At 48.7% G+C, this 21,151-nt stretch overlaps 5 protein-coding genes across 5 annotated transcripts; 4 read left to right on the top strand and 1 right to left on the bottom strand.

Annotated features, from left to right (window-relative positions):
- Nucleotides 1–1,205: 1,205 nt before the first annotated feature.
- On the top strand, nucleotides 1,206–2,964 carry FIESC28_00054 (uncharacterized protein; the record flags this gene model as incomplete). Its single annotated transcript, XM_031154205.1, has 9 exons — nucleotides 1,206–1,302; nucleotides 1,370–1,507; nucleotides 1,701–1,823; nucleotides 1,883–1,933; nucleotides 1,991–2,137; nucleotides 2,193–2,288; nucleotides 2,342–2,382; nucleotides 2,434–2,579; nucleotides 2,625–2,964. 9 exons carry the CDS (start codon nucleotides 1,206–1,208, stop codon nucleotides 2,962–2,964), a joined length of 1,179 nt encoding a protein of 392 aa, XP_031021782.1.
- A 1,091-nt stretch (nucleotides 2,965–4,055) lies between these two features.
- On the top strand, nucleotides 4,056–4,970 carry FIESC28_00055 (uncharacterized protein; the record flags this gene model as incomplete). Its single annotated transcript, XM_031154206.1, has 2 exons — nucleotides 4,056–4,162; nucleotides 4,214–4,970. 2 exons carry the CDS (start codon nucleotides 4,056–4,058, stop codon nucleotides 4,968–4,970), a joined length of 864 nt encoding a protein of 287 aa, XP_031021783.1.
- Nucleotides 4,971–5,064: 94 nt separating this feature from the next.
- On the bottom strand, nucleotides 5,065–6,481 carry FIESC28_00056 (uncharacterized protein; the record flags this gene model as incomplete). Its single annotated transcript, XM_031154207.1, has 2 exons — nucleotides 5,065–6,202; nucleotides 6,354–6,481. 2 exons carry the CDS (start codon nucleotides 6,479–6,481, stop codon nucleotides 5,065–5,067), a joined length of 1,266 nt encoding a protein of 421 aa, XP_031021784.1.
- A 637-nt stretch (nucleotides 6,482–7,118) lies between these two features.
- On the top strand, nucleotides 7,119–7,604 carry FIESC28_00057 (uncharacterized protein; the record flags this gene model as incomplete). Its single annotated transcript, XM_031154208.1, has 2 exons — nucleotides 7,119–7,292; nucleotides 7,356–7,604. 2 exons carry the CDS (start codon nucleotides 7,119–7,121, stop codon nucleotides 7,602–7,604), a joined length of 423 nt encoding a protein of 140 aa, XP_031021785.1.
- Nucleotides 7,605–9,660: 2,056 nt separating this feature from the next.
- On the top strand, nucleotides 9,661–12,610 carry FIESC28_00058 (uncharacterized protein; the record flags this gene model as incomplete). The annotated part of the gene is made up of 3 exons (XM_031154209.1): nucleotides 9,661–9,765; nucleotides 9,835–12,456; nucleotides 12,506–12,610. The coding sequence occupies 3 exons, from the start codon at nucleotides 9,661–9,663 to the stop codon at nucleotides 12,608–12,610; spliced, it is 2,832 nt and encodes a 943-aa protein (XP_031021786.1).
- Between the last annotated feature and the right edge of the window lie 8,541 nt (nucleotides 12,611–21,151).

The raw sequence follows: 21,151 nt of genomic DNA on the forward strand, positions 1-21,151 counted from the left end.
GAGTCCACCTCCTCCACTTGTTGCATCCATCCCCACTCGACGCTCCGTCTGCTACTCGCTGGCTGATGCGCGACATTAAAGAGATGCTGGACTGCATAGTCAAAAGCGACTGATAAGCTGCGGTTGCCGCTCAGTTGTCCACCCTCTAAGCCCTTCGGTTCTATCTCTTGTTTTCCGTCAACCAAAGGCTGTGTGTGCTGTAGGCACTCGGAAACTCGACCTCATTGACACCAGGCTGCATACAATTTGTTTTTTGCTCCGGTCAGCCAGTGCTACAACTTCTGCAGCCAAGCTACAGGACACTTCTGCGGTTCTGGTTCTTGTTACTAGCATTTTGCATTTTCTGGCGGGCAGATGCCACTGGTCCTGCCGTGTCACCATTTCGACAAAACCGCCTGCAACGACTATTCTCACTCTTGGTTCACGAGCAAGACCACCTTGAGGGACGCACGAGATACTTCTTCAGCATACTTCATGCAACTCTGAAGTGATAATCCTAGTTTTGGCGGCGGATCTGACCTGCGTCCTCGACGTACATACGCCACAAACACCAATCCTCACAGAATAGTGGTCGACCTCACCCCAGATACAGGAAAGGCGGTACAGCACTAAAGCAGAAGCAAGACAATTTCCCCCGCGGAATTTGTCGAGTACTTTCGCCCAAAGATACCATCCAGACCCGATCTTCGTAAACGCACCCCAAGCATACCAACGACAGTTCGGATCTTCGTCCTCGTGCAATCAAGTTGCAGCTCCCTCGTCCACTCTGCATCTGGAGAGACAGCTGAGCCGCATTCCTGGCTAGCTAACTAAGTCGGCGGTTTAACGGGTTTCCCTTGTTCACTTTTGACCCTTGTTCATTTCTACAGTACAAAAGCCCCAACCCACCATCTTCTCAGTTACTAGGATCTCTTACTTGAACTTTGGCTGGCGACCTGGAACTCAATCGACGATAATCCAGCCCTTCGTCTTTTGAAGGTGACGGCCCAAAGCTCTTTCGGTATTGATCAGTCGATTGCTGTACTGGTTTCAGACGTTTTTTTGGCATCACTTTTTCGAGTGATTCGTACCATCTGGGGACAACACTCGGTTTAGTTGCGAATCACTGCATTGCTATTGTTATTGCTCGGCCAGTTTCCCCCCTCGGATTATATCAATTAAGGGGCGATCTTTAGAAGCATTTCTTGTATGCGCAAAATGCTACTATGTATCAAACGAGCCGATCAGGATGGAGCGAGTGGTCTGTATGGATCTGGAATGCAGACTATCAGCAGTACTACCGCCAACGAGTAGATGCTTCAGGTTCGTATAACATCTCAACTTATGAGGCCCTTAATCTCTGCAAACAGTACTAACTGTAAATATACAGGTACTCCTGAGATCCAGTGGCAGAGCGAATATGACGCTGCTCGAAACAACCAGACACCCCGAACGCCAGTGGAGCAGATGACACAACAGTTCGGGGCGGTCAATATACGGAGCCCTGAACAAACAGATGAACAGAATAGTATGTCTACCCTTAAAATAGCGTGATATTCAATACGCACCTGCTTCTCATTCGACAAATCCATCTATGAACAGTCACTGACATGCTCAATGGGCAGATGACGATTATACTGTTGCGAGTTCGACGTCGAAGGCGAAATCGAAATCCTCCTCGAGATCACATAGCAGTTCCTCGAAATCTAAATCGAGGACAGCCAAAACTTCGAGTGGGAAAGGGAAAGCGACTGTTCAGGAGGATATCCCTGAAGACGATGAGCAGGGCTACGACGATCGATATACTCAATACAAAGCAGCTAATCCACAAGCCGAACAAACGTGTAAGATCTTGCCGAGGACCGCGGATTATTCAGAGCACATAGCTTACTAACGTATTTAGACTATGACCAGGCTACTGGACAGTACTACACATATCCAGAAACTACACAAGGTATGTGCGACGAGTCCTCCACGTGGATAACTACCATTGCTTACTCAAATTTGACAGTCGCTACTCCTACTCAGCAATATGTAGATGGCGCGGGAGAACAGGACGATGAGGAAGAGCTTCGAGAAGCTCTAGCTCAGAGCGAACGTTATAATCGTGATCGATATACTGGTGGAGAGTCGTCGTCTGCACCATATACTGCATACAGTATGTCACTCCTGCACTAGACCATGGTTTGGTTTGCTAACAAAAGCCCTTGTAGCTCAAGACGAGGAAGATGAGCCTGCACCATCTATACGCACGGGCAATCAAGAGCACATCATAGGCACTGGCGGTGAATCAGAAACACTGGACCCTCGTAAGTTCACCGTCTAAAGTCCGTTTAGATCTCTCAAGCTCACATCATCTTAGGGTATACCGTTAAGCCTTCTAGTGCATACCAACCTGGAGAGGTAAATTGATTTCGCTACCGATCTGATTAATTATGCTAACCTGCTCAACAGGTTTTCAAGGTCCTGTGGCCAGAGCCGGCAGGAGGTGGAAGCATTGTGGAGGAAACAGTTTACCGTGATCAGTATGGCGGTCGAATCTTTGTTCACTTCCGCAGATTCATTGTCGTTGCGAACGATCGTGGGCACTGCACTTGCATGTAAGTTTTACGACAGGCAGCAACCAACGTCCGCTAACGTATTAGTCCAATCTCTACCTATGGTAAGAAGGGTTGCAAAAAGAGTGGTGTCAAGGCTGAGCAACATGGCATTGTCACTGAAAGCAGTAATCGAAATCCCCTGCCTTTGAGGGATGAGCCCAAACTCGGATTTCCTCCAGTCCGTGTGCATATTTCCGAGCAAGGCGAACGGATCTCGAAGGAATCGCGAGTTAACTACTCGAAACTCACGACTGTGGAGCATAACGTCAAAGTGCTCTTCATTGGTCGTGTCATAAGTTCAGATTGGGACACCGTTACAGAAGCCGTCAACACCAGTTGGGCAAATAAGATGCATACGCACAACAAGAAGAAGCATCGCAGGTGATGGACTTGCAAGTGCCCTCCTATTCACGTTTTTATGGTGCCTGCTACAGCAGGTCCCTACTCTGGGTGTTTTCAATAACACCCACATATATACGTTCCTCAGGAGCTACCAGCCACTCTGGAATGCTCTTGCGAAACTCGTCTCGAAGACTTTTCAATAGCGAGACAACTGCGATTTAAGTCTACAGTTGAGTTTCAAGACGTACTGCCTGAATCATGGAGGTGATGTTTCCGTCACGACACTGGAGTCTTCAGCTCCGTGGCATGCCGGAACAAATCTGAACGTTCTAGGCAAGGCAGCCGTTGTTTTCATGGCATTGGTTCTAGTTTCTGCATATTATTTCAGCATTTCACGTCGATTTCGAAACCAGGAGGATATTTCTGGATGATTTGTTATTTTATGATATGTTATTTCTTTGCATAGTGTGGCACAGGATAAGGTGGAACAGCACACAAGTCTTGATGTGTTGCCAGATAATGATCTTCAGATAATGATGATTTCGGCCTTTTTATCTCCCCTCTTCAAAGTTTTGTCTTTCGTGACTTGGGATGCTTTTGTTTTCTGCTGTGGTTCAATTACTCTTCTGTTGCAGGCAGCAAAATATTGTCATTGACATAGCGCAAATTGGCTAGCTGATACATGAAATTGAATGTTACGTTTGAATGACTTGAAATGAAATGCAATTATACAAACATCTGATATATAACAGTATGTGAGAGTCCATATAAACATATCCTCGATGATGTATTAGTAGCTCATGTATCCAACTTCCACCGTTACCGAAATGGACCCACTCATCGGACATCGTGCCTCGGCATCTTCTCCCCCGCAAGCGGAAGTTAATTAATGAACCCCGGACTTACCCCAGGGCAGTCAATACTCCGAGGCTCAGAGCTCGCCACGAATATCAAGGGGAGAAGACCGCCCATCGATTCTGTTTCCTATAAAGCATACTTGGTCCTGTTCATTTCGCAATCGTCGCGCTCTGAAATCTAGCTCAACTTACTGTAAAAACAAAACATAAACAAATACCCCCTTTATAACGTCATCGCTTTGTTTTTGACATCAACACCAACACATATACATACATCATGGCTGAGGCGCAATTGAACGATTTCCCTTCGCTCTTCTCCCTCAAGGGAAAGGTTGCTGTCGTTACTGGAGGTTCTCGCGGTCTGGGTCTCCACGCAGCTTCAGCGTTAGTAACCAATCTTGGCTTCTTTCGTGAACGCGACTGACATAATCGCAGATTCCTACAAGCAGGCGCATCAAAGGTCTTCATCTCATCCCGCAAGGCCGCCGCCTGTGAGGAGGCTTGCAAGGCTCTCAATGCGCTTCCCAACCTTCAACCTGGCGCTGTCGCCATCTCAGTCCCTGCCGACTCCTCCAAGTTTGAGGGCGTAGAGAGTCTGCTTGCGCAGGTCAAGAAGCACACTGACAAAGTGGACATCCTCTTCGCCAACGCTGGCGCTACCTGGGGCGAGTCTTTCGACACACATCCTGACTCTGCTTTCGCCAAGGTCATGGATCTTAACGTCAAGGCTGTGTTCAACACCATTCGCCTATTCACACCCCTTCTCGAGAAGAGCGCCTCTCTGAAGGACCCTAGCCGTGTTATCATCACCGCCAGTGTTGCCGGTCTTGCTGTCGGCACTATTGGAAAGCAAGGTACATACGGTTACTCTGCCAGCAAGGCTGCTGTCCTGCATCTCGGACGCAACTTGGCTATGGAGTTGGGACCCCGACACATCACCGTCAACTCCATCTGCCCTGGCTTCTTCCCTAGCAAGATGTCCAACGGCCTATTGGAGATGTCGGGAGGTGCCGACCAGTTCGCAGCCCAGAACCCCATGCGCAGACTTGGCGAGCCCGAGGATATCGCTGGTGTTGTTGTTTACCTTGCTAGTCGGGCTGGATCACACGTCAATGGTGAGACAGTTGCTATTGATGGCGGTGCGCTGTGGCAGCGCGGCGAGCTCATGGTGGCAGAGAAGGCGAAGCTGTAAGGGTGTCGTAATGTATGATAGAGCCTGCCATTAATTTACTGGATATAACCTGAGTTACAATTATGAAATCTTATTCTTGAATTTGTTTATTTATTTATGAGCCGCTCGTATTGAAAGGCTTTCGAGCAAGCCAAGTGCTCGCTCTATATGTTGACTGTAAAAGACTTTCAGGATCGTGGATATACGGCGCATGAACGCCAGTCTTATGCCACTCAACGACAAAGCCCATCTTCTCCAAAAGCGCAATAACCTCATCATCTGCCAACTCGAAGCTTCCTGGATCTGCGATGCCTGATGAGTTCTTAGGGTCATGTTCCGCATCGCCATCCTGGCCGTGGGTTCCGGGAGCATTATTCTCGAAATGCCACAGCAACGGTCCAATATTGATGAGAACGCCTCCAGGTCGAAGGCAATGTCGTATCACTTCGAGATACCGGATTAAATTGGGCGCTGTGTCGAGGAAGAAGACACTTGCCACAGCGTCGTACTGCGCCTCGTGATCTTCGTCGGCGTAAAGGCAGAGGAAATCAGCAGCACACATGGACATCTCTCCGATGTTGGGTGTTTCCGCTAGAACGGTAGCTGGGTGAATGTCCGGGACGGCGTAGCCTCGAAGATGGTTTGCTCGCGTGAGATGGTTGGAGAAGCTGTGAACCCAGGGGTAAATGGTATGCTGCTCTGCTGCGGGACAGTAGTTGAGGATGTACGACGAGGCGAGAAGTTGGTGGTAAGAGATTTCGTTGCCTTCAGCATTGTACCCATTCGCAACTAGGTCAAACACCAGTCTCCCTAGACCAGCACCCGGAACCAATACGTTTAGAGGAGATCTGTCAGGATATCTCTCCTTCTCACCCGCAAGGGCTTTCATGATGGGTCCATAACAAGCCTCCCTCTCAGCAGTCCCCGCTGCAGTCCAGTCCCGGTAGAATTGTCGGATTGTACTCCTGGCCTTGTCGACATCAGAGTGCTTAGCTACCCCAGCCCATTCTCGGGGCATCTTGGGTTCTTGGCCTTCAGGGTCATCAGTCATCATGCGAAATTGTTGGAGTCCAATGTGAGCAATGGTATGAGCCAGCTCAGCATTCTGGTCAATGGCATCGTCAGTCTTCTCAAGTGTATCAAGAAAGTTGAACGGAGGTGCAGCTAAGAGCTGCCATTGTGCTTGAGGCAAAGCGTAGAAGGCTTGACGGCGCAGATGTGTGACGTTGAAGTGTGAGACTTTGGCATATTGGCTGCGAAAATCTCAGTATGGGGACAAAGCCTCTTCGGAGTAGAGTATGGTCATCACAAAGTGACCTTTAGATCTTTCAGTCTGTTCTTTGGGGAACTGAGCATGATCGTTCGAGTCAAGTAGATGGAGCATATGCTCTTGGGTCAACTCACAAGAATGAATCCAATGCGCTGAATATAACGCGAACTTCTTCAGGATCTTCGGCGTTTTCCTCTACTCCTGCCCATGCGCTATCATCGGGGACAATTTCGATGTGGTGGCCATCTTCGGATTCAGTCATCTTGGCTGGCTTAGAAATAGACGTTGGTGATGTATGGATGTTACCTGCAAGTAACGGTCATGGCGGGGTAGATGGGAATGTTGATAGAGAGAAAGAGCATCTACCAGATTGAACAGGCAGGTGAATCTCTAAGGATTGGCAACACCGTCAGTAAAACAATTCAATTGAATTATTTGTGAGTAAAAAGTGAAATGGAAAAAAGGATACAATCGAGATCAACTCATATCGCTCACTTCTTACAAGATCCTTGGCAGGGTTTTTGCGGACCTCCAATGAGTTTGCGTGGGGTTTGATGCGATCATGTGATTGCGGGATGCGATGCAAACCTCCCACTTGAACATAACAACATCAATAGCAAAGGGAAAGTGACGTTTGTCAAATATTGATGTAATTTACGATTTCTCTTCTGTATGTTGAGAATAGAGGCCCTTAGTGAAGGGCTGCATACTAACGGCTGATGCAGTTACGTCAGACGCTCGGACAAATAAACCACATCTACACAGCTTCACTCACCAATCCACAAGTACCTAGCTTTGAGACTACAGCTCCTGGCGTACTTGACGTCTCGCAACAGACAACACAATCTCTTATCAACAGGAACCCCCAGGTCCCTACTTCAGACACTGACTGCATCACCATGGCCACAGACACAATTGAGCTCTCAGTGCCCCTCCCCCGCTCTCTTGATACCCGCATCTACCTCCGCCTATCCACCAAAGCAAAGTCCATTGTGCTCTTCCTCGCAACAGCGTCACAAGATGAGCTCGCCACACCTGTATCTCTAGGCTCATTTGTCTATGCCCTGCCCAACGTGAGTGCGGCCCGTTTACCAATCCAGGTAACCAGACGTTGCTGACCCAGATCTGTTCAATAGAGACTTGACCAGGCGCAACCGTTATCTACGACACTCTACTCATCAGAGACATCAGTAGAGTTCACAACACGCATGGCAAAGTTGCTGGCTCGCAAGGCACAGCTTCCGGTTTATGTCACTAACTCGATGAGCTTTGCTAATGCCGGTATGGGCGGTACTGTGGAAGAAGAGATGGAGGCCTTCAAGACTATTGTTCAGGTTGTTTCGGAGAAGTTACAGCTTTCAGGTGCCAAGCCAACTGCAGCCTGAGATACTACTAAGGTTGTTGTCGAAACATTACAACTTGGCTCTTCAAAGGAGGATTGTCGTTTTTGCTCCTACAGCCACACTGAGATGAAGATCAGGAGTTGCTGATAACATTTATCGAAGAGATTCTCACCGCAAGTACAGGGCCACATAGAGATATGGTAACGCTTCATGTCACGCAGTAACAGAGCTGTCAAGGCAGTTTTGGGTGAATTACAACATGGACCACGCACAATCCCGGATGGTTCCGCAGTGGCACACGCAGACAAATGGCTTGAGACAAAATGTTTGTCATCTGGCGGAGATGTGCGTGTGATACCAAGACATCCAGTGCTCATTAGGTTGAGAGAGGCTTGGGTCCAACGTCCCTCTCTGAACAAAGTAGGACTTTCAGGAACAGAATATACTTTCTATTACACTGCGCCACTAGCACCATGGCGGTGACCCTATGCATCTATTGTGATCTTCACCTACCCGGGCCTCATCTTTCGTGCGGGTTTACTTTGCCATCGATGCTCAGGGCACCTTGACCAGCTGCAGACCGCTCCACAGCAACAGCGACTGGCTGGGAGATAGCATCGTACATGTAATACGTAGTGAAGACTGGTGCAACATGAAGCTGCGCGCGGCACTTGCAGCCAGGCTGATGTTGGAATGACGCTCTGGTGTGACTGGGGTATCTAGACCAAGAGTTCTCTTGTTGCTGATTCCTCGATTAACACACCGTGTAAAATCATATCAGTGAATAGAGAATGGCCATGATATCCTGCACTGGTATATCTCGTCACTGGATGATTCGTACAGTATCCGAGAATGGTTTCGAAAACCGTTAGATTGTCTCAGTCCTGGCCGCGGCCCGTTGCAGGCGTTAATATGGAGGGATCAGGATGGAAGACTGAAAATTATTGGATGATGTATCCAAACAAGCGGCTAGTTCGTCTTGTAAACTCGTCTAAGTCAATCTCTTTGATGCCTTGGCTGTGCACATTCCGCCCCTCGTGCATCAACAAAGCCTTAGGATAGAATATTATTGTTTTTCGTCTATTAGGCTTCTGCTTGTAGGCAACTGGAGATGCCTGATATGCACAACTGGGGCATCAAAGAGATAGCAACATTTCCATGATCTACGGATAGGTGCTGTAGTCTTAACTTAATCCTTGACTGTCCATCTTGGATGACCCCGCAAAAAACAGAGTCTTCAGTCTTCCATCGCTTGGATTTCTTTATCAATTGCGGGTTATCATTATCGCGCAGCGCCACTGAATATTTTTTTTCTTTGGACCCTTGGTTTTGACACCAACTGCTGTGCGTGTTTCAGGGCGTTATAGTGTGTCGACACTGTGTGAGATGACATATTGTTGTCTCATCTCGCCAGCGCTAAACCCAAAGTAGACTTCAACCTGTTTGCCCGCCTTTGAACCTCCGCTCTCTCTCTTCGCAGGGCTCCTCTCTTTACAGTCAGTACACCAAAACTTCCCAAGGTTTCCATTGTGGGCAGCTGAGCTTCTTCAACTTTAACTTGAGAGTCAATCCTATAAATCTTTTCCCTACATTGTGTTGTCCTTTTCTTTCTCCTGCGTCTACTGGCGCATAGCGTCCTATTACCCCTCATCTTGACACTCCTATCATTCTACCAACTCTTCTTGACAAAGAAAACAATCAGTAAGTGACTTGACTTGACTTGGACTTGAGCTTTCCAAGTGTGGCTCCACGGCGTTGCACATCCCTGTATCGGAGGGGCACATTCGCTTCGCCTACTGCCATCCTAGCCATATCCCATTCGATACCAGAATGTAATCCCACTATCCCAAGAGTCCACCGCTCGTCTCCCCCCTCATCCTATTCTATCCTATCCTGAACAGAGCCCTATTGCCATTGTCTCTTGTTTGACTCTCGCCTTGGCTTAGCTTTGCGCATTGCTGATCGTCAACGAGTAGGATCTGCGAGGCTTCGCTCATGTGAAGATTGTTCACTCAAAGTACCGTCCCGCTTCAGCGCCCCTCTTCTCTCCATACCCGCTTCGCGACACTCAACGACGCTGTCCAACAACACCGCTGCCATGTCCTCCTGGCAACCCGCCCCCGAATCGTTGCAGCAGCTTGCAACATGCCTCAAAGACTCTCTCAGCGGTTTCGATAAGTCTGCTCAGAAGCAGGCTGACTTGGTAAGATTTCGCCCGTCCCGCCCCATCGCATTTCATGCGCCGATCATCAACTAATCGTGTTATCTGCAGATGCTTCAGCAAGCCAAGAATTCGCCTGACATCAACAACTACCTTGCCTTCCTCTTCTCGAGCTCTTCACCTCCCAATGGCCTCCAATTCTCAGAGCAGGACTTCCACCTGGTGCGGTCCGCCGCCGGTATCATGCTCAAGAACAACGTTCGAAGCGAATGGAAGAGCATTCCCGAAGACAGCCTTCAACTCATCAAACTCGCCGTGCCCATCTGTCTGCAAGATAAAAACTCCCAGATCCGCAACTTCGCTGGAAACATTGCGACCGAGATCGTCAAGCGCGGGAGTTTGCTAAGCTGGCCTGAGTTGCTCCCTCAGCTGCTTGATTTGGTTGGCAACTCTTCAGGACAGACTTCGAACGAGGCCCAGGAGGGTGCTATGTCTGCCCTGGCCAAGATCTGTGAGGACAACTACCGTCAGTTGATCAAGGAGGTCAATGGTCAGCGCCCTCTCAACTACGTTCTTCCCCAGTTCATCGCGGCTACTAAGAGTCAGCTGCCCAAAGTCAGAGCTGGTGCTCTGACAGCTATTAATGTTTTTACGCCTCGGGAGTCTCAGGCGATGCTTAATTCTATTGATGATCTCCTCCAGCACCTGTTCATCCTGGCCGGCGATAACAACGTCGACGTCCGACGACAGGTCTGCCGTGCCTTTGTTCACCTCGTCGAGACTCGCCCCGACAAGCTCCAGCCACACATCAGCGGTCTTGTCGACTACATCATAACTCAGCAGAAGGGCGACGACGAAGAGTTGGCATGCGAAGCTGCCGAGTTTTGGCTGGCTGTGGGCGAACACGATAACCTGTGGAGGGCATTGGAGCCTTACATCCACAAGATCATCCCTGTCCTTCTCGAATGCATGGTGTACAGTGGTGAGGATATTGCTCTCCTTGGAGGTGCTTCTGATGACGAGGAGGAGGAGGATCGCGAAGAGGATATTCGCCCTGCATTTGCCAAGAAGGCTCTCCAACGAAAGGCCAACGGAGAAGTTGGCGAGAACGCCGATCAGCCTCAAAACGGAGGCTTCGAGAAGCTTGGCGGCATGGATGATGATCTTGAGGAGGGTGAAGTCGACGACTACGATGACGGCGATGATGCCAACCCCGACGAGAGATGGACCATCCGCAAGTGCTCCGCCGCCGCTCTCGATGTTTTCGCCCGCGACTTCCAGGCGCCAGTCTTCGAGGCCATCTTCCCCTATCTGTCACAGCATCTGAAGCACGATGAGTGGCCTCAACGAGAGGCTGCCGTTCTGGCCCTGGGCGCCGTTGCCGATGGATGTATGGACGTTGTTGTCCCTCATCTGCCTGAGCTTGTGCCTTACCTCATCTCCCTGCTCGAGGACAACGAACCCGTTGTACGACAGATTACCTGCTGGACCCTGGGTCGGTACTCTCAATGGGCCGCGACATTGGAGGATAAGGATAAGGACCAATTTTTCCTTCCTCTGATGGACGGTATCCTTCGCCATATGTTGGACAAGAACAAGAAGGTTCAAGAAGCAGCTGCTTCTGCTTTTGCCAACCTCGAGGATAAGGCAGGAAAGATCCTCGAGCCTTACTGCGGTCCCATCATTCAGCAATTCGTTCTCTGTTTTGCCAAGTACAAGGACCGAAACATGTACATCCTTTACGACTGTGTACAGACTTTGGCAGAGCATATCGGACCTGTCCTGGCCACACCTGATCTGTCGAGTAAGCTTATGCCTGCCTTGATCAATCGATACAACCACGTGTCGGATCAATCACGGGAGCTGTTCCCTCTGTTAGAGTGCCTCTCTTATGTGGCGATGGCACTCGGAGATGCGTTCGCTTCCTACGCTGAGCCGATCTTCCTGCGATGTGTTAACATTATTCACATGAACCTGGAGCAAACGTTGGCAGCTGCTAACAACCCGGTGCTCGACCTGCCTGATAAGGATTTCCTTGTCACAAGTCTGGACCTGCTCAGTGCTATCATTCAGGCTCTTAACGACGACAAGTCTACCGTCTTGGTCAAGAGCTCTCAGCAATCTTTCTTCGAGCTTCTCAGCTTGTGTATGGAAGACCCTACTGATGAGGTCCGCCAGTCTGCCTATGCATTGTTGGGAGATTGCGCCAGATATGTTTATTCTCTACTGCAACAGTATCTCCCCACGATTCTTCCCATCTTGCTCAAGCAGCTTGATATGGACAGCGTTCTCGATGAGGATATGGACAGTGGCTTCGGCGTCGTCAACAACGCATGCTGGTCAGTTGGTGAAATTTCCATGCAACACAAGGAGAACATGGGCCCCTGGGTTCAAGAGCTTCTCCAGCGATTCGTTGAGATTATGACCAACCCCCGCGTTCCCAAGGCTCTTAATGAGAATGCCGCGATGGCCCTGGGTAGACTTGGTCTGGACAACTCTGAACAACTGGGACCACACCTGTCCACTTTTGCTGAGGAATGGATCAGCATCATGAGTGAGGTCGAGGCTACTGAGGAGAAGGCGACAGCTTTCAAGGGATTCTCCATGATTGTAGGACGAAACCCTCAGGCTATGGAGAAGGAGTTGCTCAACTACTTCACTGCCATCGCTAGATATCGTGATATGAGTCTGAAGAGTCCAGTCAGACAAGAACTGCACGATGTCTTCCAGAAGGTGAGTTACCAGCTACTAATTGTACCTTGCACATATTAACGATTTTCAGGTTATCGATATTTACAAGCAAATGATTCCCGAGTTTTCCAGCTTTATTGGTCAGTTGCAGCAGCGTGACCGACAAGCTTTGGAGCAACACTACTCGCTCTCATAGGGGTTAGCGATGGAATTCGGTTTTCACGTATTGAAGTGAAGGCCTCAGTGGAGGAAGCGGGTAGTTAGTCATTATTACATAGTTATAGATAGCACTTGTTTTCTGTTCGCAGTAGATAGCATGGTACGGGTTGCATGGCGAAGTTCTGGGGGGGGAAGCTGGCTCTAAAAAGTCTTGGGACCATTTTGATATGTTGACACGATGGTATGAAATGATGAGGGTTGCTATATTGGTGGTTTGAAAAAAGATATACCTAAGCATGGAAGAAGATGATCTTGATTGGGAATGGACCTGGAACTGGCGCTGAGAGAAAGGCAACCTGATATGCCACATGTTAGATAGAAATTCGGATCCGTGAAGGGAGTGGTTAGCATTCATTGGGTCCATGTTAGATAGAAATGTTGATTTGCAAGGTGAAAAGGACAACAAAGTTTACTTTACCACAAATTTTGGTTGGCGATAGAGTTGAGATGGTGTTTTTGTTTCCATCTATTCCCACAACTACACCAACTCCCGATTGACTCTTTCAAATCTAATGGAATGCATCACCGTGGTATTCATATTACTCAAGGTGAACCATTATCTGGCCTTCCTGGTAGTTCCGCAGCAACTTCCACGATGCCCTCTGGTCAAGGTACAGGGTAACCAACAGAGAAGCTGTCAATCGAAACTGTCACGATTCATGACACTTGATCTGTGCTTTCGGGTTTCAACCAGAGGGAAATGTCCTATCCCTCATCTCATCTAAACCAAGCGTAGCTGTCAAATTGTTTCGTGCATGAAACAAGAAGCAGATTGCCGGTTAAAGCTTTGTTCATTAGATGTTCACCTCCACAGTTTACTATTAGTCAATTCGCAAGCAAAATGTGTCATTTGCCTGCCTGGTGACAGCAAATAGTCAGTGGATAGCACATAGCGCCCCGTTCTCACATCGACAAGACGTTACATAGACTGATAGATTGGGCTGATCACCGCGGGTTTGAGTCCACGCCTAGACTTATGCGACGACAAGTCCCACGGGAATACACTGGACGCTCATGATTTTTCACACCGCATCATCTTTTGAAATGAGATAGCCTGCCGCTGTCTGGTCCCTAATTAACACTAACAATGTTCATGATTCGCGTGTAAATGTCCTTCTGATCGTCAGCAAGGAACGTGTAGACGAGCAATATGCTCCTTGAAGTTCTGCATCAAAAAGGAGAAGAAGCCGACTGGTTTGCCCCTTGATCTGCATTGCCTCTTCTGGATTTAAAAGTTCGATCTAGCATTCCCAAGTTCTGCGACAAATGTTCTACACGGTTGGGCAGGAAAGTTGGACCGGAAAACTAATCAAAACTCCGCTCACTAGACGACGGACCAGCGCACGGATCCAAACAATCATCATGGTGACCGTCGGCCAAACCAATAGTTTCATCGACAACAGCATCAAAGATGAACGATTGTTAGGGTGAACTTAGACATTGGAGGTTCGGTAGTCAGGAGGAACGTTGGGCGGAATTGGAGGCGTCTGATGGCGGAACACAGGAGACCCTACCCTAGTCTTTAGCCGCATCATTGAAAACAAGCCAACGGCACTTCTAGGACAGTTAGGCTGAGTTTAGACTTCGGGGAACTTGGCAGTTTAGCATCGAGTTCAGCGCTGGGCAGTTAGATTGATTTGAGTGTTGATATAAACACTAACATGCCAGAATCGTGTAGCGTGCATGAAACGATCAAGATCAAATTAAGAAAAGACTTCTATCTGTCAACTCATTGGTGAACCTTGGATAGACGCACCTACCAAAGGGGCACTGGCAATGATGGAGCCACAAGAAGGTCCGATGGCCTGCCCAACTCATAAGGCTGGGCATTGATGATCCGGAATAAACTCCCGCGTAATCGTATACCTCCTTAGATAGACCATGCTCCATCCTACCTTCGGCACCAGTGGCGGGAGAATGCAGGGGAGAAGAGTCGTCCGAATACCTTGATAGGACGAGTTCGATCTCAGCTCCTAGATGAGGACTCGCCTTGTATGTAGGCAGCTATATTTATCTTGGTGGCTTATCAGTTTTGAACTGACAGGCTCACAACAGCCGAGCTGAGACGCATAGACCCGTTGAGACGGTAGATAGCAGTCAATACTATGATGTATGGAACGGAGAAGGAAGTAGTCCAAAGCCAGACAGGCTGTCTGTATGATATCGGGAGGACTCTCACCGGGCCCCTGCGTAGTATGGTAGTTCAAAGGTCTGGACCATCATGAGGCTCTTGGACGCAACAACGTCATGACCTGGTTTCTAGCGTCACAATAGTCTGATTGGCAACAGCACATCCTTGTTTCAAGTGCACAAGCCGTCAAATGTTGAGTTGAGAGAAAACATCTCACTCAGTGAGTGAAACCATCAGACTCAGTCACAGAACTGCTCTGCTGTGCCGTTTAAGCTTTAGCACTAGGGTGCAAGGGCTGTAGTGGGATTGAGGCCAAAACCATGTCATTGACCCCTGTCGTTGTCACCATTAATAGTACAAACTGGCACTACTGCAGTCTCCCCTGTTCACTCTTGGCAATCAGACGCCCTGCCTGTACATGCGGATACAGAACAGTAACCTAACCGAGCCTAGCCTAGCAGCTTAGTTAGCATCCCGGCATCTTGAACTGTCCCTACCTAGCCTATTCGGCAACCTTGCCTGGTTCTCTGTAAGCCATAGCCTGGTCTGGAACCAAAGAATCAGTCTTTGGTGACGGCTCATCTATCTGTGACTGAATCGTTAACAGACGTCAACCAACTCGCGCATTGACAGATAGCTTAGGACCCTGGAACAAGCTTCTGCGATGCATGTTCCTGTCAAGCACAATACCCAGCGCCAGCTTTTACCAAGAAGAGTTTAGCTTCGGATGCCAAAGCTCAAGCAGTCTGTGGACCATGTAGCTAGGGATGGATACCAGTGTGTATGTAAAAAGTCCGGAGCGGAGGAAGCATCAACAACTTCAACCATTTGTTTGGCATATCATGATTCGGCCCTTAACGATGATCAAACTCGGCCCCTGTTCTGGGATTGATCTTGACGGAACGTCAGAGATTTGAAGAGGAGACAAATGTTCAGTCATCACCAATTCCATTTCCAGAATAGGGATCAGGCGCCTACCGTCGCGTGCCATGTGGTCTCGGGTCCGCATTGGGACGGGTACTGCACTGCACAGTACAGTAGCGTGGTCCTGACATCGACCTCAGCGACCGAGTCGTCACTCAGATCTCAAGATGATACGTTACTGCAAAGCGTGTCAGCCATCAGAAGACCCCTACAGCCAACCAGCTATGTCATGTCTGAGCGACCCTGCATTCACTGAGAGCTTTAAGCACATACTCATTTCGAGAAGCCCTATTAGATTGCCGTGATCCCACGGCGCGGGTTTGCCGGTGTCCTAATATAGATCGCACTGGTCGTGCTACTGTAGCTCTATTAAGGGATCAGCGTCCTTGGACTTCATCCCTCGAGTCGATTGGTGCGCGAATGGGTTACCCCAAAGGTGGCTTCCAAATTCCGACGACCACGGATACAGTGCTGTTGATGAACATCATCGTCTAATCTCTTACACGCCGTCGATGTTGATGCCCAAGTTACTTTCTCCTTTTGACTCCTGAACCGTCCGCTTGCGTCTGATCGGCAGCCGAAAGTTTGAGAATTTGTCTTTGAAGAGGTGTCGGATCATTTGTGATGAGGCTTTGCAGCAAGTCACTCTTGTCTACTTTGGAATACAGTCAGACCACGCGCAAGTAGCCTTGAAGGTCACCTGAATCCCTGTCCAGGCCTTGTTCATATGCGTTGTCTTATGAGTTGACTGGCTAGACAGGTTTAGACAACACCAAAGAAGCTGGGGCATAGTTGACGAGATTGGTCGCAAAATCCGGGAGTGTACCACTGGTATCTGAATTGGTAACTCGAGCCGCGATTCTTGTAACCAAGAACGGCACAATATTTGAAAAATGACAAGATACTTGGTGTAGCTCTTTTGTTTATGGAAATAATGACCTTGGCCATGCCATTTCCCCGTCGGACTTTTACGCAAAGGCCAGCATATCTTGTCCCTCGGTCTCTTGAATGCACAACCAAGACGTGCATTTTTATCTTCTGACATAGACGTCGAGAGTCAACCTGAACAGATAATGGTATGAGATCGTCAGTCGTGCAGGCGCTTGGCGCGTTTTGCATCTAGATGTGCCGTGGCTTGACAACCCAGGGCTCATTCGCCCTAGACACAGCATTTCTGGCCCAGTTACCCAGGGATTGTTGTTCAGCAAGAGATTCAGACCATTCACCTTCTGAAAGGTGTAGATCAAAACAAAAACCCAAGGCCAAAGCATCCTCGGCAAACCTAACCTGCGGAACCCTAAGGGAGGTTGTGGCTTGCCCCGCAGGTGGGTGAGAGAAGCATTGTCTTCTGAGGCTTAGGCTGCAATAATAAAGTAGCCTAAATGCTGGTCTAAGTTGGCATAAAGTGACCAAATTATTTCATCTCTTATGCTTCCAGGCCAATTCTTCTGACACCCTGGTGCCCCGATACATTTCCACTTCAGGCGAATTGTGATATGCGGCTCCGACAGGGTCGCGATGGGTTTCTTTGAGTCAGTTGTTCTCCGCAAAAATCTGTCATAGTAATAAGTCATTGCGCGAAGACAAAAATAGCCAGAAGCATTTTCAAAGAATGCCTTGAGACATCATACTGACAACCGTGTCTGTGATCACCGTCTGTGTTAGGCAACGTAGTAGAGGCAGAGACTCTTTGTCTATCGCACTGACGAAATAAAGAGACTCGGCGTGGATTTCAAGAAGATCGTCAGTTTGCATGCATCTCGATCTTCCGTGCCTCCCAGCTATACGGGACATGCTTCACTAGCGTATTGCCAAGACGCTAGTCAGGGCTGACATAAAGACCTGGATAAGCATTGACCTGTACTGGTGCATGACAATTCCAACTCTGACTCAAGGCTTTTTGTCTGCTCAAGGTCAAGGAAGGCTGTGCATGACAAGGTTCAGGCTCTCAGGAACGTTGAACTCTCTCAACGCCAATTATCACACCGCTTTCGTCTATTCCCCATGTAGGACTGCACAGGTAGACTGCAGGCTACAGCCTTGAAAGGAGATACAATCATGTCAGTGCTTAGAGCTCAGTCCCAAATCAACCAGCGACTGGCTATGGCGTGCGTGACATGAGGTAATACTGGGCGCTGGATGTTGTGTTTGCAGAAGTCGGTTGTCCGGTGTCAGATGCGAGTAAAGATATCACTCGATGCTGCAACTACCAGACACAATACAAGAGCCTGAGTGATGGATGGTAGTGAGGTTCATGTGTCCAACAGCCGTTTTCGCCTATTTTGAGGACAAAGCAAGCGATAAACACCTAGAGTTTCCTTCAGCTTGATATATGACCCTTTCTTAACAGCTCGTAATTGGACGAGTGGTAATCGTTGCAAAGACAGTGGTGAGCGAATAAAAGCAGGGCTGCGACAACAATTGAGCCTGCCTTATCATGCGCACATGTACACCTGGACTATGAGCGCATGGTAGGCATGGTGATGAGGTTGGGAAGTGCGGAGCATAATAGCCAAACGGGTTCGTCGCGAGGGTCCGATGGGCTTTTCGAAATGCCCTAATATTTTGGTCGAGCTCGGCTTTCCAGGGGAAATCCCATTTTGGGACACGAGATTTGTGATTTCAGCCAAGCAGAGGGGACGGATGTTTGGTCATGAAATCAGATCTGATCAAGGGTCAGCATCCCCTGCACATCCTAGCACTCTAAGCTAGTTGGTGGAGTTGGGTTGCCTCGATATCTTTAGTGCTGCCACCCAAAAAAGAACTATTTGATACTCAACGAGGAAAATATAACGAGAGGCTGGTTGTTTCGATACTCCGCACAAACATGAGACAACATAGGGTGAAATAAGTCCGTGACTGCACCGGACTATCATCGCAATCGAGGTCGGTTCGCCGAGTCGGATCTTCGTCTGGAGATGATACTTCAAACGGAGACAACTGAGTAAGGGTATTGTCGGGACTACAGGGCGTGGAAAGAGAGGGGAAACTGTTGTTGACTAGCAGACATGAAATCCCTCGGTCGATGATCTCATCAAGCTGTGCTAGCCTTAAAATCTGGGGATGATCACAGACGAGAACTAAAGATCCGTCTCAATCCGCAAATGACACCACCAGCTGCTCCATTGCACAGCCAATGAGAAACTGGTAGGTAGGCAGTTTCGGCCGAGATGTGGGTTGGTGACAATTGCTAACATCGGCCGAAGCCAACAGAGGCTTGTTTCAGCTGTGGAACCATTGGTCGGGGGATCAGGACCAGAAGTAGAAGGGAGTTGACTGGGCTACCAGGCTAAGTGCTGAAAACACTGCAACTTCGTGCAAGAAGATCTTGAGACCAACTCTCAGCCTCGTCCGAGATTGTCCACCGGGCAGCTGTCGACCTTCGGGGCGGGGCTTTTGTTCGGCAAACTGAGGTGGGGAAGCCGCCGTCCCAGCGTAGCAAAATGGTATCTTGGCGGAACTTCCTAGCCCGTCGACAACGCTCTAGCTTCTGTACACAACCGCGGTGAGTAACATAGGACCACCGCCGGAGCAAATGCTGCTTAGGGTACTTGGTATTTTGAGCCTGAGCATGGTGTACGGTATGTGTGACTTCGGAATGAGCATTGTTGGACGAAGCCAATCGCGACACTTGGAGCAGATGTCAGGAACCTGTACATCATCATGTTGTTGTTTGTATTCCCAAGCCTGTACCTGTCTGTTTGTCTTGCCCAGAAGATCATGATTTGCTTTTGCGCTGTTCATTTTCGATCGGGCAGAATGTTTGCGCTCCGGATGATGCTGTAATATCGACGCCCTGCTGATCGGATGCTGATCAAGTATTGTAGGGTAGAGGGTGTGAGTTGAGTGGCTGCGAGGGGGCAGACTGCAGATGCAGGCAATGATGATTATGATGCGACAACGCTTTTGTTTGAGAGAAGAGGAGAGGTGAGGGGATGATTGTGGGTAACTGCGAAGGTGTACCGGAGAACAGTTCTTGCCTTGTTAACTTCAGGCTCAACATTTTACTTTGAGCGACCATGAATTCGGAAGGCGCATGAATTGGATGTCGCGGTAGACGTTCTTTCCTCCAGGCAATTGAATTTTAGCCAGCGTTTTACTCATAGAAGGCGCTAATGGCTTTTCTGATGAGGGGTCACTACATGCATTTCTGCCCCTCTACGCCATCAATCAAAGGGCCTCAAATCTAAAATGGTAATCGGTCAGACCTCAAAGTCTACCCGAGTTAGCTTCGTGAGTATGGTGCAGACATGGAAGTGATGTGCAATATGGTAAGTTACGGCAAAGTCCCTGGTGTACATGGCTGTAGTGTATTGATATCGTGGAGCTAATCAGTCCCTGGATATCAAGTCAATCTCCCTCTCATCTTGTCCGTGGACTATGAGACATTGGTTTCTCTCAACGCTTGTATGTACAATATCTCTGCAGTGTCATTCCGCAATGCAACTCTACGAACGGAACTTGTACAGTGTTATGTCCATAGAGTGGAGCTGGGATCCATTATCAGCTAGCCAACCCTGGCAACATCCCTTGCTTGTCGACAGGGAACTTGACCATGTCTGGAAATAGGTAAAAGGATTGCTTCTAGAAGCCCTACGGTCAAGGGCGGTCTGGTCTAAAAACTACCGATCGGTTCCAGGGAGTTCTTCCTCGGCCAATTGCCAGCAACAGCTATTGTCTCACTCTCAAGCTGTCGAGACGCCTGAAAAAGGCTTTTAGCTGCAGACTGAGGTTACATTGAACTGCAAGCCAGGACGGTGATTGATTGTTCGCTCTTCCACAGATAGGCACATGCAAATCATGCATAATGAGTTGTTGGCAAGATTCACGCGGATGATCAAGCCAATAGGCTCGTTAAATAGTGTAGTCTATGATGATTTTAAGATTGGCGGCCAGCCTAAAATCAATAGCCTGTAGCCGTGGAAAGTCTTTTGCGACAACACTACGTGCGTGTGACTGGCTGCACTGTACAGTACCTTGAAGGGTAACATCTCCTCGGCGAACGATGTAGTATTTCGGGCTTTTTTTATTTTATTGATGCTATTCTCAACTCATGCCTTGCAGTCCCGCAATGGGTTGGCATGTCACTGATCCGAAACATTCTGAATCCTTTACAAGGGAATACCAGGTCAGGATGAACTCAAAACCACTTACATAATACTGAAAGTTGTTCCGGAGAGGTGGCATCCCGGCGCCTATCCCCGGCTACACCAACTTGGAGTTTTATTTTTGTAGCCGATAGCTCATCAGTAGTCCTTCCACTCACTCATACAGTGCTTTCTTTTTCAGGCTCAATCCCAGATATCCTGATTGCTGTCACGTGAATGGTGCGTCTGTAAGCCATGTGATGCTGTCAATGAGTAACAACTTGGTCATGATTTTATTTTCTTGTGTGTGATGATCTGATGGTTCTAGACTCAACTTAATAAAGTGTAATATAGAACTCGCTGACTTTACCCTACA

Source organism: Fusarium coffeatum (genome assembly GCF_003316985.1).
Source record: "Fusarium coffeatum strain FIESC_28 chromosome Unknown BRIP53273_contig_1, whole genome shotgun sequence".
Taxonomy (NCBI): Eukaryota; Fungi; Ascomycota; class Sordariomycetes; order Hypocreales; family Nectriaceae; genus Fusarium; species Fusarium coffeatum.